At 45.0% G+C, this 27,706-nt stretch overlaps 1 protein-coding gene across 2 annotated transcripts in view; it reads right to left on the bottom strand.

The window, feature by feature from the left end:
* Positions 1-841: 841 nt before the first annotated feature.
* SV2B (synaptic vesicle glycoprotein 2B) overlaps positions 842-27,706 on the bottom strand; it is a 39,584-nt gene continuing 12,719 nt past the window's right edge. Inside the window, exons 2-12 of one of the 2 annotated variants that reach the window (XM_067556103.1) lie at positions 23,250-23,430; positions 21,077-21,228; positions 18,382-18,515; positions 17,334-17,423; positions 14,910-15,020; positions 13,929-14,017; positions 12,459-12,623; positions 6,837-6,970; positions 5,453-5,653; positions 2,679-2,838; positions 842-1,025 (exon numbers count right to left, since the gene is read on the bottom strand). In XM_067556103.1, coding sequence (XP_067412204.1) covers positions 842-1,025; positions 2,679-2,838; positions 5,453-5,653; positions 6,837-6,970; positions 12,459-12,623; positions 13,929-14,017; positions 14,910-15,020; positions 17,334-17,423; positions 18,382-18,515; positions 21,077-21,228; positions 23,250-23,430 — 1,601 coding nt within the window. The remainder of the gene's footprint in view (positions 1,026-2,678; positions 2,839-5,452; positions 5,654-6,836; positions 6,971-12,458; positions 12,624-13,928; positions 14,018-14,909; positions 15,021-17,333; positions 17,424-18,381; positions 18,516-21,076; positions 21,229-23,249; positions 23,431-27,706) is intronic. The other variant, XM_067556104.1, reaches the window with a different exon arrangement.

Raw genomic sequence — 27,706 nt, forward strand, 5'->3', positions numbered from 1 at the left:
AGAAATATCCTGAAGTCAACACCATAAACGAACGATTGGCTGACCAAGAATGACATGCCTCTTACTAGGGATTGCGCTGGAGGTCTTGGGACTAGATTTTAGCTTTTATTTCAATTTTAGAGTCTTCTCGATGAGAACAATATAGAAATTTAAAATTAGAAATTGAAATAGCTTATATTTTTAATTTAAAAAGAATTCCAGATGAAGAACAGGGCTAAGGATTCTGGGTGCCCAGCTAGAGACAATACAATTGGACCTGATTTTCAGAAAGCACTGAGCACTTACCCTCTGAATATCAGACCTCTGAAAGGTATCTCAGGTTGGGCCCCAAAAATCAAGATGCTGCATTTCACTAGTCACTTTTGGAAATCTTGACCCCAAAGCCAGACCTAACCCCAGCAGAGTTGGTTTGTTAACTATCTTCCTGTTCTTTTGCAACCAAGGACAGTTTGTGCTAATTGCCTGAAAGAGCTTGGATGTTGTCTTGCAACTCATCCAGGGTGTATGGGGCTTTGAATCTGTTCTCCCCCTTGATGCCCGCATACACAATGCTGTTGTTAATATTTTGTCTCAGTTATGCTCATGCATACAAGGGAAGGACAGATCCTCATTCTCTCCCCAGGGTGGGTTGGATTTAAAGCAACTGAGCAAAGCTCTGCCATGTGTATGTGTCCTGGTTGCAGACAGCCAATCACGGATGGGAAGTGGTCTTAAATTAGGAACTGTTTCTTTTCCCTCCCCATATCTGAGGTATCAGCAGAAAAGTATAAGTGGACATTTTGATTTTTCTAGACATGGCTCTCTTTTGTAGCTCTTCTTCATCTCCCTGCTGCCCAGTTGCTCACATCAGGACCTGTTCTCGAGTCTCTGGTAGCCTCAGAGCTAGCAGACCTCCCGCAACCAGTGCAGAGGAGGCCAGAAGAATGGGAACCACTTTGGTTATCCCAACAAAGGAGGCAAAGATAGAGTTCCCCAGGATGGCACCAAACTTGCAGAGACCGTTGAGGATGCCAAAGGCTGTTGCTCTGCAGAAAAGGAAGAGCAGAAAGTGATGGTTAGGAGTCAGACAGGGCAGAAGGTTATTTGGTTGGTTCCACCATCGCTAAAGGAAGGTTGGGTCATTGCAGGATGCCTCTAATACTAGTAGCTCCTATTCCAATTATAGGATGATGCAGTGGGTACTGCAGGTACCCAGTGTGGTAAAGGATACACTCAAAATGAAGCCTGATTGAAGCATGAAGTTTCCTTATCTTCCATAGCTCAGAGCACATGCTGTTCGCCTGTAAATGACAACAACACATTTCCCCAGGTCCCCCCCCTCCCCGTGCAGGCTTGAACATTTGCATGTCATGGAGTGTCCAACTTCCTTTGAAAAATCACATACTGACCACTGCTGGAGTCAGGACGGCAGGCTGAGTAGACTGACAATCTGATCTGATACGCAGAGTCCATGTGTCTAGCAAGTAACTGGAGCCAGAATGAATGACTGCACCTGAGCTCTTTGTGGGGGAAAAGGCAGAGTGTATTTGGCAGTCCTTATTTATTTTTTTCACCACCATCTCTTGGAGCTCACATCCTGGCAGCCTTTGTTGTGCAGAAACAAAGCCATGCCCACAGCTTACTCTAGCACTTGGCAAAGCCATTCCAAGTGCTGGCTAGAGTGGGCGGCCGCTCACGGAGTGCTCCCACGCCCCCTGATTCACCCCGCAGCTGAGCCCTTTGCCCTCACAGCACAGCCCCAGTTCTTCCCTCCCAGTTGTCAGCCATAGATTGAGAAGGCCAGAAAAGACTGGTAACTATCCTGATGTAGACAGGCTCGTCTCTCAAAAACTCACTCCTGAGACCTTACTGTGGTGCCTCATTTCCCAAATCCACATGTCTACGGGCTGTCTGCAGGAGCTGGAAGCTAAGGTAGTCAGGAGTGGTGCACTGTGACAAGAGCCTGGAGGATACATTTCCACAGGGTCTTCAACCAATCCTCTAAACACATGCATGCAACTGACAGAGTCTTTATCTACAGGTTCCACCTGTGTGTAATTGACATGTACCTGTGCAAATGCTTGTGCACAAGTTATGTTGCAGGTAGAATAGAGCTTGTGAATAGAGCAGGGCAAAGTTTTTCGGCAACCAGTTTATTCGATGAAAAATGCAGTTTGGGTCAACTGGAAAATAGTTATGAATTTGACACAGATCGTTTTGGCCATTCACAGAACAGCCAGAGGAAGAGGAAGTGGTGTTGCAACTGCCCACCCCTCGGATCTGTATCTCCACATCACCCTTAGACAACTGAGTATGGCGCTCATCAGGGATGTAGGCGGTTCAAATCCTGTCCCTCGCCAGAACAGACCCAAAATGGGCTTCTTTGATTTGCTGACTATTTTGAAAATCTTCAGATTCATTTAGACCCAAACTAGTTTGGATTTTTGATTTTTCACAACTGCCACTGAATCAAAAAATCAGTTAGTTGCCCAGTTCTACCCCTGAATACCTGTGCTGATCAAATGTAACCACAGGAGTAATAGGACCCCTAAGGGCTTTTTTGTTTTGTTTTGTTTTGTTTTTTAAAACCTTCCATCACATATGTTTTAACTCAATAACTTGTTCTCAGGATGTGAGACTGTCTGTGCCTGAAGTCAGAGACTCAAAATCAAAGAGAGGAATATTCAGAGCAGAGTTACCTTTTACTGGTGGGATACAGCTCCACTGTGATCACATCCAGGGCATTCCAGGCAGCAATGCTGGCCCCACAGAACAGACACTGCAAGCCAATCATCACAGACTCGTGGTTGCCAAAAAACAGAAAGAAGCAGCACACTGCAGAGATCAGCATCGAGCCACCTGTCAGGGGAGTAAGGAGAAAAAGCTTGGCATTGTCCTCTTGGCATCTCTGGTCAGTCAAACCCAACATTAATAGAAACGGCCTTCTGATGAATGGATATTCTCCCTAGAGATAAGTGAACCACACAAGACTCAGCTTAGTGTCCGAATGATGCTGTCTGTAACGCTTTGGGGCCACAAAATAGGCTGGAAATCTCCTATCAGGCTGAAGTCACCAATATGCTCACCCTGCAGATACCATAGGCATGCCTCTCATTTCAGCTAGACTCAGGAAGAACAGAGGCAAGTAAACATGAAAATGGATGAATGGGAAGAGTTATCTGAAGGTTGTTGAACCTGAAAAAATGTTTTTCAGTTTGGGTGAGTTGTTAGGGCAGTTTATATTGTATTCAAATCACTTGGCTCATTACTCGTCTCAGGATAATTTGCCATCAGTTGTATAAAGCACTTGGGGTCTCCTTTAATTATAAAGATATTAGACTGCATGGCACATTTACACAGGGGCTCTAATTTTATGCACAATCCCAAGGGAGAAGGTGAGAACATTCATGTTTCATTAGCCTCAATTCAGGCTCACTGAAATTAGTGTTACCCTGTTAATATTTGCTAGAACTGGTTGGGAATTTCCCTTTGGGATGATTTTCCAATGGCAAATGCAATTTCCACAAAAACAATATTTCTATTACCTGTCAGAAAAACGAAAACCAAATATTTTGTTTTGGGTCAGCTAGACTGCATCAACGTATTTTGGATTGTTGAACTGACACTAAATGTTTCATTTTAGGTTAGTTCAACATAAAACTAAATTTCCTTATTATGGTGCATTGCCTCATGGGAATCGTAGTTTGGGGCCCCTTTCTTGCCTATGGACTGAGCCTGGCCAGACTACATCTCCCACAATGCAACACAGTCACTCCTCTGACTAAGTGACATGGGGCATCATGAGAGTTGCATAACTGCGGGGATATCATGAGAGATGTAGGCCAGGGAGCATGGCCCATGGGGGATAAAAGGAACATCAGGCAACCTGAGATAAAGCTTCCATGAAGCAATGTACCACTATAGGGAAATGCAGTTTAATGTTGAACTGACTGGAAATGAAGTATTATAGATCAGTTCAACAAACCAAAATGAAATATTTCAGCCTGGGAATATCGAAATGTTTTGTTTTGATCAAAAATGCTAATAACAAAATGTTTCATCTTTTCCAAACTGAAACATTTTCAGAAATTTTCATTTTGTGAAAAGTTTCAGTATTTCCCCCTGATGTCCCAATATGGGATGAAAACAAATGTTGAACTATCAGAATTTCCTGCAGCATGGAAATTCTGATTTTTACTTAGCTCTAATATTTATCTATTAAAAACTTTGAAATTAAACAAGCAAGTATAAGGGAGGAAAAGAGAGAAAGGAGAAAGGCCATCTCAGAAACTCCATCAACTGCAAGTTTTCCTGCAGCATCTGTGGTTGCATCTCTGGATCAAGGATTGGCCTTATTTCACACAAATGCGCACATAAATAAACGTAGTCACCAAGGGGCGCTGCTATGACTTATTTGTCAACATCAACAGGAGACTCTAACCCAATCAGCATTTGTCAACTATCCCAATTTTTTCACAGGACACTTCTGGTTTGGTTGGGTCTGTCCCGTGTCCATTACAAGACCTCTGAATCCTCTTTCACTTTGATGCTGATGTAGCTTCCTCTGACGGTGATTCTGTTCCATGGTGGGGTAGCTATATTGGGACTAGATGACATTGCCTGGCCACTTAGTGAAACAACATCAGAAAATTCCAGTGCATGTGTCACAGTCACACAAAATGAGGCGTTAGTCCCGCAAGACAAGAAAGTGACACATCAGCATGTATCAGTAATCAGTAATCCAGTCCACGGATGCTTGATCCAGACCAGGATATAGGCACAGTCTGAGTTTACTCAGTTTGTGAGCTTGAGGCCCCAAGAGAGAGTTAGAGTGTCCTCTCTGTGTCCAACAGCCACAGTAAAGAATCTCTTTTTATATCAATTACAAATAAGCTATGTCTCTCCTCTACCACAAAGGACATTATAGGCATCATCATCATCATTATCATCACCACCATCAGCACAACAGTGCCTAGAGGTCCCAGCTTAGACCAGGGCTCCATTGTGCTAGGACCTGGACAAACCCCTACTGACAGACAGCCCTTGCCAGGAAGAGCTGACAGTCTAAATAAACACATACATAAAGAGTGGGAGAGGAGATGCACAGAGAGGGGGAGGGATTTGTGCAAGTTATTACAGTCGGTCAATTGCAGAGCTATACATTTCTACGTCCTGTGTTACACAGGATGTCCGACTAGATGATCCCAGTGGTTCCTTCTGGCTTTAGAATCTAGGAATCTGTGAAATAGGACCCAGGTGTCCTGAGTCCTCATCTAGTGCCCTACCCTTGAACCATTTAACCCTCTGCTTTACTTGGTACTGGAGTGACTCATCACCATCTTAGCCTGATCATTTTTCATTTCTGCGCACAGAAACAGAGAGACCTTTGCATCCACAATAGCCCTTTATTATACCCAGGGTCATCCATTCACCCAGCTGTTGACGGGTCACTTGACCATCATTCCTTACTCACCAATCATCTTTATCCTTCCTATTTTGTCCATGAGCAATGCTGAGATGATGTTGCCAGGCAACACGGACAAACTACCCAGGAAACTGACGAGATAAATCAGGAAGTCATTTTCCTGCTCAAAGTCCAGGTGACATCCCTCCTTCTGCTCCAGGAAGGTACTGTTGATAAACCTGCACTCGATGAATTTGTGCTCATAGAGATCTGAGAAGGCAAGAGGCAAAGATTGGACCCTCAGTGTGGCAGGAATAGCAGCTGGGAATAAGGGTACATGCTCAGAGCTCAGTTTAGGTTGAGGCATGCTGGAGTGGAAAGGTGCTCCCTGCCTGCGTGGAGGTAACTGAAGGCACTTTGCCAGAGTAGCCAGAAACAGGGATACTATGTCAAAGGCCACTGCACACAACATGCGTAGAACAGGGATAAGCCTGTGCACCTCCTTGCATTAGCTGATGTGCAGTAAATGGAGTCATGTATGTACACCCAATCTCATAAAGCCTCCTCTGGCTTCTTCTGGGCTGTCAGCCAGTCTGTCATCTCCCTACCCTCCAGAGCCTGGGGAGTGCTGGCTACAGCATCATGTCTGACTTCTGCACTAGAAGAAAGAGGGGAACCCTTTTCATCCACCCATGCTGGAGCAGCCATAATTTGGCCCAAATTGCTTGGCATTTCAACCAGCGATGGGCAATAGCTCAAGCTGCGGTTTTCATCGGCCCATGGTTTACTTTCAGTTAAAGGGGAAGCGGAGAGCTCTTTTTAAATGAATTAATGAATTAACTAAATTAGTTAAGCTGCTTGAGAACCCAAATCAGCAGCTAGATATGGGCTGAAAAAATGGCTATTTTAAGCCAAAATTGTTTAAAATCCAGTTTCTCCCTTACTTTAATTTGCCAAGGTCTGAATTATTTTTTTCTGGGTTTCTGCTGCAACAGTCAATGACACTATAAGCAGTGCAATTAAGGAAGCCTGGGAATGCAGCTGTCTCATCTGCTCTAAGTCCTTCACCAAGTGCTCCATGGAACTAAAGACAAGGTGGAGCTGGAGCTGCCGACGGGAGCAGCCTTACCCTCTGGCGAAATTCTGATCTCAGTGCAAATTTCGTGACTCAGATCATATGCATCGATGGTAAGCTCAAGTCTTGAAAGATGGGAAAATCCTAGTTCACCTTAAATGTTAAGGCAAGTGTAGTATGTAGATCTTTTTCTAAAGAAGTTCACCATAGTCATAGAATTAACACCACAGTGGGTCTCACATCTGACTTCCCTTCTTATCCTCTCATCAGTGACAAAGCTCCGACATACACACACTTACATAGCACCACTACAAACCATTCACTACATCAGACATGCACTTTGTTCCACAGAGTTGACCAAGCCAGGAATCCCCTTACCCGTGTTATAGAAGACAGTGGATAAAATGGTGCAGTTTTTGAAGAAGGTCTCGCTGGACGTCACATCTTCAAAATAGCATTCCTCAAACAGCATGTCCTCAAAAGTCACATATTTTAATTTCATTTTAGAGAACCTGCAAGGCAGCACAACCCCAAGCAACAGTGAGTAAACACATAGCTCACAGTGACCCTTCCAATTAGCCTCTTAACATGCAAATGATGTGGTCACACAGAGTGACAATGATGGTTTCTGGGATTGTTCCTGAGGAAAGCTGTTGTGTGAATGAAAGAAAGGGTTTTCTTTTTTCTTTTTTTGATAGACACAGGTCATATAGGATTCCCTGCACCTGCTTCGCTCCTCAGGGTCCTCAGATCAAACCAATCCACCCTTTCAGCCAAGGCAGACTGGATACAGCTCCTGCCAATACTGCTTCTGGATCAGCTGGAGAAGGCATCACTTGACAGCAATGCATGCAATGCCCCATCTTCCTCCCAGCCCCTTGCCTAGGGTAAATAAAAATATCCATCAGATCTATTGGGCTAAGCATGAGGTTTTGGACATGAGAACATTTAATTTCCAGTCCCATCTCTGCCACTGTTTCTCCCTCTGGCCTCAGACAACATCTCTGTGCCTTTTTCCCCCATCTGTACAATATTATGGAAGGAATCACCAGATGGCACCATTACACATTGTTTTCCAAATTCTTTTCCTTAGCATGCAGGCAGTGTACATTTCTTGAAGAAAAGCAGCTTTGTTGTCAATGTCATGATGGGATTTCTTTCTGGGGGAGCTGTTGCAAACAGCAATCAAGTTTTCTCTTTGCCTTAATTTCTCTAACTAGAGTCAATTCTTGAAGCAGAATTGCTTCCTGTCAATGAAGCATCGGTGTTGGGCTGAGATTTTTGGACGAGGGATTTACCTGCATGTTGTTTGTGACCACCTCTGTTCAAGGACTACTATATATAGTATAAATAAAACATTACACTACAAATATACCCAGGCTCCACATCACTGATTTCTCCTCTCATGAGAAGCCAACCTGCAGGATCTAACATTTGCTACTCTCTTGCTAGATTAGTGACTCTATTCTTACTTACCTATAGTATTTCACAGGGGCATTGTAAAGATTTATTTGTTAATATGTGGGGAGCGCTTTAAAGATGTAAAGAACTATGTAAGTGCAAGTGTTATTGTCTAAGCTAATGAGACCAGGGCAGGCACCAAATAAAAGGCTTTGAACAAAGATCCAGCACCTTAATTTAATTGAGCGTTTGCAATAGGGCCTAATTTGATATTTTTACTCCACTAAATTAATATTACAGGCTTCTCAACAGAGGCCTCAAACAGACATTATTAATGCTCAAAAATTGCATGAAGACTAATCAAGCCCTATGTTCCATAAAGAAGGTCTCAGAGGTTACAGCAAAACTTAGGCTGCTTTGCATTTGCTCAGTAATTGCCTGTGATGTATTTACTCTCAAAGGCCTTTAAAAGGCCGTCTCCCTGCAGCTTGCTTTCTGAACATCCATCTGTAAAAGAGTTCTAAAGCAGCTGCATGGAATTCAGTGGGATTTTAGCTCACTGCCAAGGGCTGGTGGAAAATGAAGCCATAAGTCATACCGGGACGTGCGGCAGGCAGTGCTGGAACACAGGCTGAGCAACTTCTGAGTGAGTTACTGCATTCGGAAAGACCCAAACAGAGACTGGGCTAACCACGGCTCCTTTCACCCCAAAGAGACGTATGTCTATTCACATCCCCACCCACAGCTCAGTCCTGTGAGGTGCCGAGTGCCTTTGATATCCACTGAAGTCAGGAGGCACTGAGGGCATGCAGCACCTCTGCGGAATACTCTGCCCTGTGCACAATCAAGCTCCCAGACCCTTCACTGTGGCACTGTCCAGATGCTGTCATACAGGGTCTGGCTGCTCCTCGAGAGGAAGATAATAGTTCTGAGGCAATTCCGAAGTGCTACCAAGCAATACTTATTAACTGTGGCTGAAACTTGCCAGGTTACAGCAGATGGGAATGGCAGCTTATTTCCTTTCACAAACCCTGAAGCGCATCGGCCTGTACAGATGCTAGGCAGGATGGGGAAGGCAAAACAACATGGAGGGAGGGCTGAAGGGCGAGAATGTTTAATACCTGCGCACACGTGCACGTACACACACATTGTTGAAATTGCCGTAATACACACACACACAAAGACCCCTGGGCCATATCCAGTCTTATAATTTTGCGTTACAAGAGTTCAGATACAACTATGTCCTAACAGGACTTTACCAACAAACAGACAAAAGATTGTGGGATGCGAGTATTTTGGGTGTAGTCTATTTATTTCCTACGGCCAGATCCGAATGACAGACTCTATCGCAGGGGGGGGCCAAACCGCTGCTCATGAGCCGCATGCGGCTCTTTTACAGTTAAAGTGCAGCTCATGGAGCCCCCTACATCCCCACCCTCATTCTCTGCCTAACAGACTGGGGTGGGAGGCTCAGGGCTTCTGCCCAGTGGGTGGGTGAGGGGCTACAGGCTTCTTCCCAGTGGGGAGGGGGGTCTCCACAGGGTGTGCCTGCTGGAACTCGGGACTTCTGCCCCGTGTTGCAGACGCCCGAAGCCCCACCACTCCACTGCAGGGCGGAAGCCCCGAGGCCTGGCAGGCACAGCCTAGATCTCGGACATCTGAAGCTTGTGGTATGTGGCTCAGAGGGTCAGTAAGTTTGGTCCACTGTGTTGTAATGTAAAAGAAACCTTTGGGCTACCAAACAGCCTTGGATCCACACCGGGTTTTGTTGTAAGTTCCCATAGACCAGACCAATAACCATTTTGATTCCTCCATCAGAGGAGTGAAGTTCTGGAACAACCTTCCAAAGGGTGAAGTGGGGCCAAAAACCTAACTCGCTTCAGGCCTGAGCTTGAGAAGTTTATGGAGGGGATAGTCTGATGAGACAACCTACAGAGGCACGCAGCCAGTATCTCCAGCGACTGGTGGTGGGACACTAGAAGGGGAAGGCTTTGAGTTACTACAGAGAATTCTTTCCCAGCTGTCTGGCTGTTGGACCTTGCCCACATGCTCAGGGTCTAACTGGTCGCCATATTTGGGGTCGGGAAGGACTTTTCCACCAGGTCGGATTGGCAGAGACCCTGGGGCAGGTTTGCCTTCTACTGCAGCGTGGGACATGGGTCACTTGTGGGTTTAAACTAGTGTAAACGGTGGATTCTCTGTAATTTGAAGCCTTTAAATCATGATTTGAGAATGTCAGTAACTCATCCAGAGGTCAGGGATCCATTACAGGAGTGAGTGAGTGAGGTACCATGGCCTGCAATGTGCAGGAAGTCAGACTAGATGATCATGATGGTCCCTTCTGGCCTTAAAGTCTATGAGTCTATCAACTAGTCCTTCTGTAGCATCTTTCATCACAGACATCCATTAACAAATCCTCGCAACAGAACCACTGCAGCGTCAGTCAGGGTTATCTCCATTATAAAGAGAGGGGAGTTGGAGGCAAAAGGAAGTGAAGTGACTTATCCAAGGTCATGTAGTTATTTAGTGGCAGAGATGAGGATCCTGGCTGGCTGCTCTTCACTTTAACCACTGAACACACTTCCTGTTAGGTTGGAGTTGGGTTTCGGGAAGAAAGGATTGCATCCTATTGCAGTAGTGGTCTCACCCCCAGTGCTTGGGCATAAACAAAGGAGCAACCATAAAAAGGCCACACTAATATCAAGCTCCATTAGAAACATACTGAGGAAACACAAAACAATTTTTGCCAAAAGGAAACAGACAATAGCGAGAGGGAGTGCAATATACTTTTCAACTGCTAGCAGTAAAATAATATACGATTACAGGATAGGAACTCTGGGTCCATAATGTATTCCTCCCAGAAGGTGCATGAACAGCTGAGATTTTAGAGAGTCTAAGTCTATTTGGAACAATGTGAGTAATTTATGTTGTAACACCTTGAAGGCAACAGAGTGAATTTCCATTTAGGCATGTGGACATGGTCCCCGTGACAGAGTGCTGAAGGCTAGCATTTGAACCAGCATTCTGGTCACTGTTATACTCATTAGGTTCCCCTGGAAAAGGCCTAATTGGATAGAGGTGTACCTGATTACCAGGCCAGATTGGGGCTAGTGAGTCAAGAAGCCAATTAGCCCATTAAGAGGGAAGCTGTACAAAAGTCACAGGAAGAAGGGCTGGGGTGAGGAGGTAGAGCAAATGAGCAAGGAAGCAAGTAAGCCAAAGAGATCCTCTAAGTAGTCACCTTATCTCCTGACCCTTTGGAGAAGAAGTAAGAAAGTTAAGATGTAGTGTGGAGACTGCTGTGTTTGGTGGAGGGATTAAAACACTGAAAATCAACTACACAGTGGTGTCTACAAGCGAGAAGGTCTCAGCGTGGTCTGGGTTGGGTGGAAGAGGGAAGGGTGTGGCACACTGCCCTGTCACAGTCCCTTTCCCCCCATATCATTTTGATTGCATCTGTACAGCATGGAAAACATTTTGGGCACAGCCACAATATGAACAGAGGGAGACGCAGCCCCGGCTGCAAAGAGCTCACAAACCAGAAAGACCAAGAACAAAAACTAGATCAAGGATAGGGAAGAGAAATCCAACATACAAACTAATCACAGTGTGGGTACTTGTCTAGACAGTGACATCGGGTCAGAACCTCAGCTGGTGTAAATCAGCATAGCCCACTGACTTCAAAACATTAACTAAGGATCTGGCCCATATATTTTGTTTTGAGTTGGCAAGGGTGAGTGTGGGAGAACAAAAAATTGTGAGATATATATGAAGTCAATGGCAAAACTCGTATTGATTGTGACGGTGCGGCACGGTGGCCATGGTAAATAATGGCTTTAAGGGAGCCCCAAGGTGTTTGCTGTCAGGAAGCGAAAGTGGAAAGAGTATTAAAAAGAAAACAAGTCTTTCTTGCCCAGGACCACTAGATGTCAGTGTGTTCTCAGGAAAGAGAAGAAAGCCAACTGGAAAGAAGTCCAGAAGAGCAATGTCTGCTCTTATTCCAAGTGCACCGGTCCCCGCTGAAGAAGCTGTCAACATGAGGACATGTGAGCCTTGTGGGAGAAGGATGTTGGGAAAGTAATTCCTCAAACACGCTTCTTTAGGACTGGAGGTGCAGATAAATGGGGTGGGTGTGGAGAGATATGAGTAGAAAGAGCACATTACCTGTAGAAAGCTGCCCTTGGTGTGCCAGGGGTTTGCACGTGATGCATGCGGTTATTGCAACTGCATGCTTAAATCAGGTGTAAATGGTAAATGTGCAAATGGTAAATGTGCTTAACTGGCAACTTGCCCAGATAATTACCCAAGTTGCACCTTCCGGTGCAGCTTTTGCCTGTCTAATTTGTATTCTAAAACTGCAGAGAATCATGAACTGGTGATCACCAACGTTCCTAGGCTCGTAATGACCTAGTATCCACTTCTACCCCTTACTAGTGTGAGGTAAAGCCTGGGGAGCATTCAAGTGCTTAAAAAGTTCAGCTCTTTCTCCAGAAATGGCATGTGCCATCTTTTTTGAGCCATGTGCCCCCCCTTCCCTCCCCCCCCCCCCCCCGCCCCCCATCCCTCAGATATAAAGGAAACCAGGTCACATTCACTTACTTATCATTGACATATGCCCCATTCCTATGGATCTGGTTTTCCAGTGTGAAGTTGAAGGTGAAGTGCTCCACACGTTCCTGATCGAAGATTTTGACTCGGGATTCATACTCCTCATTTTGGAGATATCGGATCATGTCCGGGAACCAGACGGTAAGGCCATAATAACTGCAGCAAGGAGAGGAAAGGGGCACGTTTAAGATAAAGTTTACAAATATTTTGGTGTTGGCCCTGCCCAATACCTGACTTGTCAGCAGCTCTAATTGTTGGTTCTCTGTCAATGCTTTTAGGTCAACTTAGTGCTTGGGAAAAGTGTCAGATTGACAGACTGGAGAACAAAGTCTTCCATTTATTCACAGCACAGGAATGTCATGGGCAGAGGTGAAATTTGCCTTGGAGGGATCAACTGCCTTAAGGGACAAGCAGGTAGTTCAGTCTCTAGGGAATCTGCAGTCCTTGAATTATTGGATGAGGTTGCTGAGGAAGAGGGCACCATTGGTGCCAACAAGAGAGGGGCAAACAGAGTAAAAATATCCTCTAAATCTGGAGTTCTAATTTTGTTAACAAATTCACTTTTTCGTGTCTGTGGCTCTTTTGCATCAATTTTCTGAAACAAGTGCAATCAAATTGCATTAGAACGGCTCCTTTTGGAAAGCAAAGGTTAACCACACGTTCCCTTATAGTCCCTAAAAAAGAATTGTAAATTCACTTTCCAGAAACATTCACGCCAGAAACCGGACAATGAGTTACACTCATCCGCTCAAGGACCAGAAACTGCACCATGCGCCTCATGTGACTAATCGCAATTAAACAGCACAGCACATGCCACAGCGCTTAAGAAAATCATCTCATTTTTTTTCCTGATACTTTTGAACCGTGATCGGATTCAAGAAAACCATGATCCATTCACGGACATTCTGCAAACAGAAAAAGACAAGGCATCATCTGATTGGATTTTTTGTTACAAACCACTTGCTCCTACTTGCACCAGATCAGGGACTCCTGTCCCCAGTGTGGATGCTTTCTGTTCTTAAGAGGACTGGGTTCCACCCACTTAGTTGAGATAGGACAACAAACAGGCAGCCAGCTGGTGGCAATTAGTTTTCAACTCTACTAATATAGAGAGGATTCAAACCAGGGGCCTAGAAGTGAAAGGCTCCATACAGAACTATTGAGCCATGTAGTACCAACCCCTTTCCCCCAGGACCTGGTTTGTTCAAGGTATATTAAACTGTCTCTTATGAGCTGTCAGATCACTGATGCTTAGCACACCAAGGCCTAGTTTCTCACAGGCTCTGTCTCTTTAAAATAGCATCAGGTGGGCAAAATGGACTATTTGTAATGATTTATTTATACGCACAGTTAATCCCACAAAAGCTGAGAACACACTTCATTGTAGATGGACTCTAAGTGCAGCAATTAAGCGCTCAGACAGCCACAGTTTCCTGAGAAAGTTAGAGAGAAGTGACTTACCTAAAGGCCATTGTAAACCAAACCACGGCCAGAATCAATGTATTCATCCTGTACTGGGCTGTCAAGCAATACAACAGGTTGTCCCAGACCTACAAATCCACAGGAAGGGGTCAGGCACACAGAAATCCAAGCAGAGATCTTGATAGGTTAATTTCTGAGCAGGTCATTAATTTAATATTAACAGTAAAGAGGGCTCATTTGGGGAATAATGATTGAATTACTTAGATCCAGTGTTTGTTCCAAACTATGTTTACAAGGATAGATTCTTGAGATACATATGAGGGTCTGAGGGGACAATGTTCATGTAGCCTTGCTCCAGTATTCTCCAGTATAAGCATATCTGTAATGAGGCAGCTAATGTGTATGTGTAACACTGCCCTCCACTAAATGGAACTGAAGCTGCTTAACTGTGTCTCATAGAACCTAGACTGTTAACAGCTAAGGGAGAGTCTTCTGCACTTTAAGTGGCCGGAACTTATGCTTCTGGAGCCTACGAATCTAGGTTTTACCCCACAGCTGCCATGAAGTTCTGGGCAGTCATGGTGGGCAATATAACAGCAAGTGTGAAATCCACAGCTGGCCAAAGCATTTATACTATAATGCTGGAGACTCAGTCTTAGCAAGCAACAACTTTAAACAAATCGAATTTTAATTCATTCACTGGAGGTGGCATTCTTTATTAGGTTTGGCCAGGAGAGCATCTCTGTTGCGCAAATGGAAGGGAAATCAAATACTTGGGTGCTGTGGTCCCACTGTGAGCTCTTCCTTTACTTTAACCGGTATGCTGTGTACATTGGTCACTAGGGTTCAGAAGAGACAGGTGTGTGTGTGTGCGCGCTACCAGAGCCCAAGCCCATTTATCCTACACAGTGAACCCAAGGATGGTTTGAATATAAATCAGGATCTCAACACACCTAATGCACTGAAGCCTTGAAGCCCAATGGGCGAAAGCTCTTGTAGGATGGTCCTCATGCTCCATACCTGTTTAAACGTGGTCGTGAATCTGACCAACCAGCGCTGGTACCATGTCCCCGTTGAGCTCTGGATTTCAATAAACTCATCTATTTGCTTTGGTGTTTTGATATGGGCGACCTGAAAAACACAACCCGAAGTTTCAGCAATTGAACCTGGATGGATTCAATCATTTCTCTGTCTTCTGCACAATTCCTTCTCTGTCTCCTGCATAGCAATCTTCTCTGATGTTTGCCACAGAATTTTCACCTGCTAGCTTTTCTTGATGTGTTGCCATTAGATACTGAGTTTTTCTCATAGGCTAAGAATTTTTCTCTCTCTGTCTGTGACACATTTCAAGTGCTTCATATCAACTTAAAACTTCATTTACTAGGTTGATAATAAAATGTACTTCTAATACCCAACATGTTGAGCTAACGCATGTACACTACATGCTCTCAATGTCTTTAAGAATCTGCCCGCTGATTAGAGTTGACAATTACTGCAAAAAAAATGTCAATGCCAATGACCGAACATTTGTGGAAAGTAAATTCTGAGTGCATATATGTGTATGTTTGTGTCAGGAAATTCATCCAATCAGGGAATAGAAGCATACCATGTGACCAATTTGTCCAGTCAAAATAGCTTGAATTTTGAATATTAAATACTTGCAAGTAACTGCTCGTGAATGGGCTACAGCCTAGGAACAGGTCACAGAAAGTATTTGGTGAATAATTTTGAGTAAAGAACATATTCAAGAAAATCACAATCTGTTCACACACAGAAAAAAAGATGATATTCACTGAATAATTTATTCAGTATGAATGATTCACCCAACTCTGTAATATAATATCTATGTTCTCCTGACTGGAACTGTTTAAATGTCAGATCTGGGAATTGTCCCAGTAACAGCTGGTGCATGACTGACTGGGTCCTGCTGGCCAGTTAGAAAAATACAACTTCTGGGGAATGCACAATGCAAGGGGAGCTCATTGTCTGTCAGTGCCAGGAGATTTCAGTAAGTCTTGATTCAACAGGCAGACTCCAGATCTGAAGTGCAAGATTTCAGACCATTATGATTCATAGCAAATAGGACATCATTAAGAGGAATAATAAGTGCTCATGAATGCAGTATAGATTGACAGACTGAGTCATAAAAGGAGCAGATGCCTTTAGGAACATCAGACCCAGGAGCTGATCAGGAGTGACACAGACAATATACAGTTTTAATGCAGGAGCAGCATGGGCTCAGAGTGCCCTAAATCCTAGAGGATGGTCAGTCTCACATTACAATGGGAATGTGCCTTGCTTAGCCCAGTGCAGGCAGGAGAGAAGCTGGTGTGGACTGAGGCTGCCAATGTACATTGAAGGTGAGAGGCAGGGACAGCCCCTTAATGAGGAGCATGTAGCACAGAGGAAAGCAGTCCCCACATCTGAAACATGCAGTGTCCTGTTTGCTCCCAGTCGAGGCTGGGAGCGGGGCTGTGGTGGCCGGGGGCCGAGACAGGGAGCGGGGCTGCGGCGCTCAGGGGGGCCACGCAAAGCCCCAGTGGCCAAGGCTGGGTGTGGGCTGAGGGTTAAGACAGGAACCAGGGTTGGCAGCTGGGCCTGGGGGAGCGGGGCCAGGAGCTGAGGCCGGAGCAGAGCTGGGGCAGAACAAGGTGGGGTGGCACTCCTCCTCCACTCCCATGTGGGGTTGCCCAGGCCCTGCCAGGCCCCCCCAACTTTCCTCCACGCCCCTAGAGGAGCACACCCCACAGTTAGGGGACCTCTGCTTTAAGGGTATGTGCCTTCTCATACATAACAACCTAATTCAAGAAGCTTTCCCCAGCTGGTGCACTAAGTGTTTACAACACACTTGCTGCCATTTACAATTAACCCCACCACACACCTTCTCTACGATCGCTCCGTTAGACTGTGCCCATTTCAAACTTTTTCACGCTAAGCGTTGGCCCAGTGAGTTATAACCATTCACCTCACTTTCCTTCCGGGAGATTAAAGGCTGGCTGTCAGGCAGATGGGGTTTTGGAAGCTCATTAGGAGGTACATGGATCTTAATCAGAGTTCGGTGAGAAAGGAGTCATCCGGATTTCCCAAATGAGTAATGTCTCTCTCATTAACTTTGCTCCTAGAGCACAGCAATTAGGTGTCTGAGTGTAATTGGAAAGCTGCTGGGCTATCTACTGTGCTTTATCCTCATGTATATATAGCTCTCACCGACTTTTCTGGGATTGAAGAACTATTGCAAAACAAGGCTGCTGTATGAGCTTAAATGTGCAGTCCTCATCTTCTCCCATTGTCCCTCCTTGCTCCTGGAGGTCACATAGTGTGCGGGAGGCTGGACGCCCCAGGGGATGAATATGAATACTCCCATGAATACTCCCATGTGCCAGTGACAGACTTTACCTTTACCTAAGTAAAACTACATGTTTTCCAGAAGGAAACCACACGTACCGTAAACACCCTCTCCGGCTCCCCTTTGGCCCGCATGTTGGTATCATGAACTTGCTTGAGAATCATCCAGGCTTCATCATGTTTTCCTATCTGGAAACACCAAGGGAAGAACATCTCAAGTCAGCCATTAAATACTATGGTCTCCAGGCACGTGGTTTTAAAAATGATACCGGGAATCCAGTTCTGGAGGCCCAGGTGTAACCGAACAGTGCCAGGCCATGTTGTGTATTGAAGAGGGAGAAACAGAGGGCAGAAGGCTGAGCCATCAAGGTTTATATTTGCTGACAGTGCAGTTTGTGGCAGAAGAAGGGAAGTGCTCTGTAATTATTAGTTGGGAGGAGGAGTTAGGAAAAGAGTTGTCTCCAGGCTAAGTGGAGGGTGTATCAGGAGACCCGGCTGTCTTCTCAGCTCTAATTTGCTGTGTAACCTTGGACAAGTCAATGTGCCTCAGTTGCTCCATCTATAAGATGGGGATAAATAACACTTTCCTACCTCTTGGGGGATGTGAGGTTTAATCCATGTACGTCAACTGCTTTGATATTCTCAGGGGAAAGGTGCTATGTACAATAAGTGCAAGGTAATCAAAATAAATGATTACAGACTGTCCCTGCATCTGTTTGAGTGGTGCACTTCTCCTGCTGTGTCTGAAATCTAACCCTCCACATATTTTACCCTACTCAAGTTTTTTGCCTTTCACTCTTCCTCCTGCCCAGCTCCGCTATTTACATTCCCAAAGGGTATGTGCTTGTGTTTTAATCCTGTACACAAAGCCTTTGGTGGGTTTATGAATCCCAGGTGTTTGCATTTTGCTTGTTGCTCAGTGTGGATGTTAACATTAAAAAGTGTATGATGGAAGTATGTGCTTAATGCAGAGAGTGCCTACATTTTAAACGAGACTGACAAGCCAACATTGTGTGTGTGTGTGTGTGTGTGTGTGTGAGACAAGAGGATTGTGAGGAGGGCAGTGAAAAGAGCCAAAATGGTAAGAAGGACCAGGTCTCCTTTGTAAACTGATATGGGGATACAGTTTGCAGATGTGTCTTCTTACCTCCAGCAAAAAACGTGGACTTTCAGGCATGAATTTAAGTGCCACCAGTGAAGAGATACAAGGCAGAGCACAGACGACTACAAATACCCTCCAGCTGTGGAAGTGGTACTTGGTTCCCATGCTGAAGCCCCAGCCTGTGAACAACAAAAGCCAAAAAGTAAAAATTCTGTCCATCTAGTCAGATTTCTCTCTCTCTCTCTCAGATAGCAACGGGGCCATATGGGCTCTGTGCAGGATGGTGATAGGCTGACGGGATTCCCATCTGATGAAAGATTTATTACTCCTAGTAATGAATTCCCTTTGTGCACTTCATCAGACAGTCAGATGGATAACAGCCTGCGGGTTTGTGCTCATCTCAGACAATGGAATTGGTTATTATTATGTTCCTGTCTTTTTAAAGTCTTCCTTTATCTTTAAGTTTTGAGATCAGGCTGGAAGTGAGCTATCCAATAAGACTAAGGGTATGGTGCATCCCTGGAGAGAGAACCTAGGAAGGGTCACCTGGGACCCATCAGTATATTTTATTACACTCCTGTGGCCTCCTTACATAACATTACAGAGAATTTTTAATATTTAGCCATTTTCTGATTTTCAGAGCACTTCAGTGAGAACCTGATAACATATCTATAAGGGAAGTGTTATTTCCCATTTTACCAGGAAGGAAGGGGTGGGGGGGCAGGCAAGCAAAGTGATTTCCCCAAAACATACAGAATCAGTACCCAAGCTGGGGTTCAAACACAGAAGATCTTAGCTTCTAGTGCTGCATTTAGGCTATACCTCACTCTGGGCTCTCTTTCGCGCTCTGAACACGCCACATAGTCACCAAACAAGGGCACAAAGTCTGATAGCAGCACAGATTCTTTAAGACTCAAATGGCAGCTTCACCAATACACGTTTTTGGCGGTTTAATCAAGCAAACTTTAATGAAAGACCAAAAAAAAAGATCTTGAATCAAAACTCTTTCTTTCTCCGTTTGCCTTCCCACAGTCAGATCTCAGGGGGGAATGTTTATTTCAAATGTTTCATTATAATATACAGTCTCTCATAATATTGAAATAAACAAGTTACAGCTTTTGTAGTGACTATAATTGCATCAGCCACAGTTCTACACGCATTCAATTGAGTTCCAGAACAAAAAGGGATATTGGAAAGGAAAAAATGTACAGCCCGGGGCTCAGCTGCTCCAACAAGTGACATACACAATGCTGAGAGACCATCTGCAAAATTTAAATATTATCTTTTATGGGCTTGGATTTTAAAACCATGTTGGCAAATAATGCATGTGCTGTGGCCTGACACCATTGCATTCTAGTTTACATGTCTGTTCCAATAGTCTGGATTTGACAGATTATGGCCAAAACTTGAAGGTTTCTAAACACTGAGGACAGTTTTAGCTTGTAAGATGGATGGATGGAGAGATGAATAGATATTATAGTCCCTCTTCGTGATCTTTTTGGCCTGTCCTATTTTTCTCAAACAGGATTTTGCAAACAGCTGGCAATCCTGTATACTAGAGGAATTAATCTTTCTCAATAGAGACTGACAGTCTGATGTTTTCCTGGGGAATGCAAATGAGTTACGAGGAAAACCATGTGACATACAGGTTTTTTCTCCTCATAAGACGAACGTACATTTCAGAGTCCTTTCTCTCTACCATATTTGACAGCGTGGAAGTGGGCCCAATTCAGTATAAAATCAATGGAAATCAAATGTGATCCCAGCAAATTTATGTTTAGGGAGACATATTCACAACAAATATTATCCTCACCGTACTGGCATCTGGCTAAGAAAAGGAGCTATACGTTGACCTTGATCCTGTGCGGTTTAGTCAATTTAAAATTTATTGATAATTCCTTAGCTCAGCTCTGCCGTCAACATGGACATGAAGTTAGTTGAGTCAAACTATCCCCAGATAATTTGCAGGAGTGTGCAGATTTGGCCATTCATGGAGAAAGGCCAGCACTTAGAATCTGCAGTACCAAACATGTGATGGCTTTTATCACAAAAGGAGCCATCATCCATCATCCTGCCTAGGTAGCAATTTCTCTCTAACATTGGTATTTATAGGGCCCGAATCACAATAGCATCTACAATGCTAGAGCTTGACAAATCCTTCATGTCCTGCTGGGGATGTCCTGAATTGCAGGGTGAAATACACCAAATATCTCTGAGTTCCTCTAAAAAGGCAGGTGGGATTTGAAGGCTCCAGGGTGAGTTTGATTGCAAGCCTGTATGGCCCTGGTTTTATACACCACAGAAGCTGCAGGGCTAAATTGCAACATATCAAGTGAAGAACCCATAGCCCACCAGACAGGGTGTGTATGTTCTTTAGGAGTGAGGACTAGTCTCTACGAACAGTTAGTGCACAATAGCAGGGTCCACGTGGCCAGTTAATACGTGTCAGGCTAGTCCATTGTCAAATTACACCTCAGCTTGCTGCTCACTAAGTTTTCCACAGTGCACTTTAATCTACTCCACTTTGAAACAGGAGTAGGTCAAAGCGTATTATGAAATTATTAGTGCACGGTGGCAGAGTCCACCCAGGCAATTAGTTTGCGGCAGACTAATGCACTGTAGATGTACAGTCCGGCTTGCCACGCACTAATTGTTCACATAGGCAAGCCCTTGTGTGTGTGAGTGCACAGAGGCTGTGTGGATGTGGTGTTATCCATAGCCAAAAGCACAAAGCAGTTACCATAGTGTGGAATGATGCTCCAAGCCATTGCTGAGGCATAAATGCCACCGATCATCCAGAACATGCAGAGCCAGCTCAGGTGTTCCCCTCTCTTCTCACGAGATAGGAATTCAGAGAAATAAGCAAAGACGATGGGGAGGGATCCCCCAATGCTGCAGAGAGAAAACACCACATGGAAAGAATAGATGACTTTGCCAAACAGATGGCACCAGCACATCAAGAGCCTCATATCTTTGGATTAGTCTACAGTAAAGGTCTCTAGAGTTACAGCCCTGCAGAGGAATGAGAGCTTTTCTTTCGGGAACTCATTGGAAGTCTAAGCAATTCCCACAGGCTCTCTACTCAGGGAGTCATGAGAGAAGAATGTCAAACTCCCTAGATCACATTGTTCTTAGATGTCAAGGATGAACACGAAGCTTGTTATGAGTAGAAAGTTGATTTTACTTTCCAATTTTAACAAAGTGAATTCACCTGGCCTAGATGGGATATGGATATACTCTGCAGAGCATTTGTTATGTGGACACTTGTGCCCTAGGAAATCGGAGAACTGCACATGTGAGCACAAACCCATTGTACAGATGCAGCAAACAGCCAGGCAATAGCAGCCTTTGGTTGCTAGTGACTCCAGCCAGATTTGCCCCAGTCAGCCCGAGGGTGGAACCATTATGTAATTCCCCTTCCCCATCCCCTGCACCATCTTGTCACCGGGGAACAGTTTGTGGAGCTGTACTTGGAAGTAGGTCCCGTAGCTCAGCCGCTGCGTGATTCACAGACCAAAGGAACTAGTGAGAGCTGGGATTTCAAGAACTTTTTGAAATGTTTCCAAAGCTCCACAAAACATTTTAGAATTAAACATTTAAAAATGGGCCAGCATTTTCAAATGACTTGGGGTGCCTCCATTTTGGGGTGTCCAAACGGAGACATTCTAAACAGCTTGAGTTTCAGAGATTCAGGGTTCAGTTCCTTCTGAAAATCAGTCCCCCTCATTGTGTCTTGAGCCGGGCATTGAGAGTCCCTGGACCATGGACCTATCACATGCACCAGTTTACACGAATGTAGCTTTATTGACATCAGCGAAGCCATTCCTGGCTTAATTAGTGTAAGAGGGGAATGAAGCCTGCAGCGTCTTGTCAAAGGTTTAATAAAAGTTCTCTCTCCTGAACAAAAGCTTAACTTCTACAATGTAAAGTTCCGAATGACTATAAATGAGAGGGTCTGGGCCCTCCTCCCTCTCATTAATAACATAAAAACGTATAAAGAGGGAGCTCTGGAATTCTGCCTTTGCCCAAGGTGTCTTCCTGATGCTTTGTACAAACCAAGCCATATCATAGTATTAGCAGTTTTGAGAGACTATATGAGTTGGGAGGGGCACTAGATCCTTTCACCTCTGAATCACCTATTCAAATTCAGAGCAGGACATGACCGAAAGGTGCTACCAACTTAATGCTGTTCCATGCCTCTGTGAAATGGGTAGAGGTCTCAATACAGGTCCTAGTAGACAAGCGTCTGCACTGCAGTTGACAGCAATCAGCACCCTTGTTCACAGTTTCAGCAGGGAGATTGAGATTTCAATGACTGAGTTCTCTTAGTAGTAAACCACCCAGATGAAGCTTGACATGTCTTATCCTGAAGCGGTGAACAGATGCTGTTGCTTCCTTTTATCCATCTGTTTTGTGGCTAAGACCTCAGACTCCGTGGCTATCTATCAACTTTCTGAGCATTAAATTGTTTTGTTTAAGGAAAAACAAACTACATAATCCTCTTGTCTAGTGTCTTTGCCCTGGCTGGCTCTAGATCCTTCCATGGAGATGTAAACACTTCATTTACAATGCACGCATGCTGCGTAGAACCTGTGCAGTGGGGCCTCCGATTTCCTCAGCTGGCAATCCCAAATCATTGCACAGCCTCTAGCTCAGTGGTTCTTAACCTTTCCAAACTACTGTACCCCTGAAGCCTGAGTCCCACCCCCACGGGGCTGAGGCATGTAACTTAGTTTCATGGCGCCCCTGTGGCTCCAGACAATTGCCTTTCTTGCCACCCCCAATACCAGCTCTGCACTTGCGACCCCTCTAAACCCCCAGGTTGAGAAACACTGCTCTAGCTGGATGGCTAAAGGGTTCTCCCATTTTAAAACTGAGCCTGCAGCTAAGGGACTAAAGAGAGTGTTACCCACCCGAGGCCGGAGATAAGGCGGCAGAAGAGGAAGAATCCATATCCTTGGACAAAGGAGGAGAGGAATGCAAAGGCAGCGTTGATTGCGAGTGATATGATGAGGCATTTCCTCCTTCCCAGTTTATCTGCCAGGCCACCCCAAATGACAGCTCCCACCATCATTCCCAGGTAGACTATCAGCCCTAGAGAAAAGAAAGACAGGGAGCTGAGTGACTCCTCTCACACGTGCGGTACAGGGCAATTAGGTCGATGTTTCACACATATGCAATGTTTAGAACACATCCCCACACATCCCAGCCGGCCACCAACCAAGAGCCCCTAGTAGAGGACATTGAAATGCCTCACCAGCTTGAATGCCTATCAGTGTCTGACACACTCACTTTTACCTGCAGGAAACGGCACACTTTCCCAGACACCAGCCTGGACAAAGTTGCTCCACCCAGTGCTAGTCATGGGCTCATACGTCCTCATGTGAGAATCAAATTTCCGGGTGCTGTAAAGTCAGTCATCAGCTTTCAGGGGGAGTATGCCCGACAGTGACATCCAAAATAGTACCTCAGGCTACTTCAGATTATGTCCCTTTTCCAACTCTTGGACCTGCAAACCCCCATGAGTCTGGAGGAACCTGCAGTCACACTTGGTTGGAAAGTTCCTGGCACATAGCGGGTGCTCTCAGGATACCAATTTATCATTATGAATTCACCATGTGCCCTTGGGTCTGTTGCTCCCTGCCTCAGTGTGTCCATCTGTACAACAGCGATAATGATGCTTACCTCCCAGGGCTGCTGTTAGGACTGAGTATTATTTTTTTTTCAGGCCCTCCTCTGACACAGTTCCAGGTAACAACAAGCACCTGATTCACTCAGCTTCAGGTGAGATCACATTTCCCCCCAAAAGCCTCAGGAGCTCTCTCGCTTGACCTGGCCCACAGCTGTCTCTTCCCTAGCACATCTCAGGCACGTCAGCAAGTGCCAGGCATAAGCAGCTTAGGAGGCACGTGTCCCCGCTGTGTGCCACTAACTGCAGAACCAGGAGTCTGACGTCTTATATCCGCTAACCCTTCTCAGTGCAAGTGGTGCTGAGGGAGCCCAGGGAGGAGTGCTGTGGGGCTGTTGATGACACCTCATGCAACTGAGAGTAGAGCAGAGGGACCACTACAGGAATGGAAAATCCCTTTGCAGGTTATATAGTTCATCCGAGTTTCCCTTTAAGTATCTCCTTCCCTCTCTGTATTTCATAGAGTCATAGATTTTTGAGGCTAGAGGGGACCATTAGACCATTTAGTCTGACCTACTGAATAACACCGACCATAGAATTTCAGCTAGTTACTACTGCATAGCTCCCAAATGACATGTGCTGATATCTCCCAAAAAGGGCCTCCAGCCTTGATCTGAAGACTTCAAGCGATGGAGTATCCACCACTTCCCTTGGTAGCTTGCTCCAAGGGTTCATCATTCTGGCTCTTAAAAATGTGTGCCTTATTTCTGATTTGAATGCACCTGACTTCAGCTTCCAACCATTGGTTCTTTGAAAAGCAAGTTTTCGTGCTGGATTGAGAAGAAGGAAATGATTCATCCCCGAAACAGGTACTCTGTGCAGTAGCATGCAGGCTCCTCACCTCCGATGCACCATGCACCTTTCAAACCTGCCCTGAAAAGGAGGGCAGTTCAGCCCCCATGGCCCATTCAGTCCTGGGTCACTCTGCTGACACTGCCAACAGAGGAGCCAATTGTGGAGCTGGGCTTTTTAGGTGGACACCAGATTGCGTCCCGCCAACTCGCCCACCCCCACCTCATTTTTTTTTAAGATCCAGGGATGTCAGTGAGGAAAGAGAATATTCAGATTAAGGGCCCCACCCTGAAGTCCTTTTGCTGGCAAAATTCCAACTGAGGCCAGCAGGCACTGTTGCTCATGGAAAGACAGCAGGATCAGATGTTAAGCATTTAAATCTGATTACCTACAGTGCATGGCAGTGCCTGAGGGGTTGGAAAAATTGATCAGGCAGAGTGAGATGATTCGCACAGCTGGAAGGAGAGAAAACCTGGTGATCAGTCAGTTCAGCAGCAGGCAACCAATGGACAGAGTCTGTGAACAACAAGTCCTGGCTCGGTCTGGTTTCCAGCTTTCCAGTCTGTGTTTTAACTTTCTCTATTGGCAAATTTCCTATATTAATTCCCTTAATCAATGGCAGATGCAATAAGGGAGATGATCATTCAGGAAGAGCTGTCCAGGTATCTCTTTCAATGATCCCAGGGGTGGTGAGACAATGCCTAGACACTTGGCCCAGGTGGTCCAATCAATGACGTGCCATTGAAATCAATGTCATTCCACTGATTTATGCCAGCTGAGGATGTGGCCCTTGAAGTTGAGCCCATTTGCTGCTGTTTAACTGTGCTGTGGCTACCCTAACAGTCCAGGAGTGAAACGTCTGGTGACCAAGTGGATCTTCATCATATGTTTGGATGGACCTGTAAGAATGCTGAGTCTATGGTGTCCAGGCCGCACCTCCATGAAGAACATTACAGCATCAGCAACTACATGGCTAATAGAATAGGAATGGGACGCAAAGCTTCCCCCACGTGGTTGTCATCTTCAAATTACTGGATCACAGAATAGTTTAGGAGTATCCGGAATGGTACATTTTATTGGCAATTTCATGTGAGAACCCAAGGACCCAGTGGGCAATGGGAGAAAATGGATTTGCAAAGTCACCAAAATGTTTATCTTCTTCCTTTTTAATTTTCTCCAAGGAGTGCGAGGCAGCGGAATCCAGTGCCAAGTGAAGAGAGGTGAACTGACACCTCTCACCACTGCTGACAGATTGGTGATAGAAAACCCAACCAACCACAACCGGAAAAACAGCCCCCAAACAGAGGATACTGATTGGACGCTATTAATAACTCAGCAGGCAATGAGCATCCTTAAATCCAGCATGCATTGTTTTTGGTTGCCAGAGCACTCTACTCACCTCAGATATCCTTTGATCAGCCACCATAGTAACAGTCCCCTCTGTAAAGCTCGGAATGACCCTTATTTTGCAATCTCTTTACACTATCAAATGGTCCAAATGACACCAGCAGGTGTCACTCAATAACCAGCTCACTCCCATTTAGGTACCCATGTATGGTTCAGGGGGATACAGTGAGATTCTGTCATTCTGGGATGCGTGACAAGGAGTGGCATGTGTAAGACAGGAGGTAATTGTTCCATTCTATTTGGCACTGGTGAGGTCTCCACTGGAGTACTGTGTCCAGCTATGAGCACCACACTTTAAGAAGAATGTCAACAAACTGGAGAGAGTCCAGAGGACAGCAACAAAAAATTAGAAGATGCTTGGGAAACATGTCCTACGTGGAAAGGTTGAAAGCATTGGGCATGTCTAGTTTGGAGAAGAGAAGGCTGAAGGGGGACACAACAGTCTTCAAATGTATAAAAGGTTCTCATAAAGAGGATGGTGATCAACTGTTCTCCATGTCCACCAAGGGTGGGATAAGCTTTGTTTGCGGAAAGGGAGATTTAGGTTGGATATCAGGAAAACATTTGTTAACTGTAAGGACAGTTAAGCACTTGAACGGGTTACCCAGGGAGGCTGTGGAATCCCCATCACAGAAGGTTTTTAAGAAGAGGTTAGACAAACACCCATCAGGGATAGTCTACGTCTACCTCAGCACAGGAGGTTGGACTAGATGACCTCTTGAGGTCCCTTCTAGCCCAACATTTCTATGATTTACAGCCCTCTTTCTAGACCTAAGAGGTTCAGCCCTCACCCTGAGCCAAATCCTGTCTTCACTTAGAGTTACAGGTGCTTCTCAGGAGCTGGCCCATTATGTGTAAAACCTCCTGTCAAAAAGACTTGTCACTGGGAGACCAGGGAACAAGAATGAACATTCTTGCAATACATTAATAACTTAACAAGCTGAGGACTGCAGGTGCCATCCAGCCATTCGGCAGAGGATGATTGATGGAGGGGAACATCTGGCATAGTCAACTCTGGTATTCTTCTGGATTGTAAATAAGCCTTTTTTTGACATACGTTAATCAGACTTTGGGGAAATTCATACTACTAAAAACACTGCCGTCCCCTAAGGAGAGCTGTAGGATTAACTCGTTGTAGGTTATTTAGTTTTTTTCACTGTTCACAGACTTTCCATGAGATAATCACAATTTCCTTTCATGTATTCATTGTATGAATTTGTTGAACGTGTGTTTTCAATTATTCTTTTTCATTCTGAGCATATTTGCTATTTGATCGTCAAAATTACATCCGTGCTGATTGGTTACACAAGTAATGGACTATTGTTTCTGGTCCCTGATTGGATGAGTGTAATTCTTGTAATCAGGCAGAGGGCTTGAATCTCTCAGAGAGAGGAAGCAAGTAGGTAGAATTAGGGCTCTTTAGAGTATTTTCCTTTCTAGGCTTGATAGACTTTGCTCCTGGGTATCAGTCCTAAAAATATT

Source organism: Emydura macquarii, unplaced genomic scaffold (genome assembly GCF_026122565.2).
Source record: "Emydura macquarii macquarii isolate MOO-44397 ecotype Brisbane River unplaced genomic scaffold, CSIRO-AGI_Emac_v2 contig_1644, whole genome shotgun sequence".
Lineage (NCBI taxonomy): Eukaryota > Metazoa > Chordata > Testudines > Chelidae > Emydura > Emydura macquarii.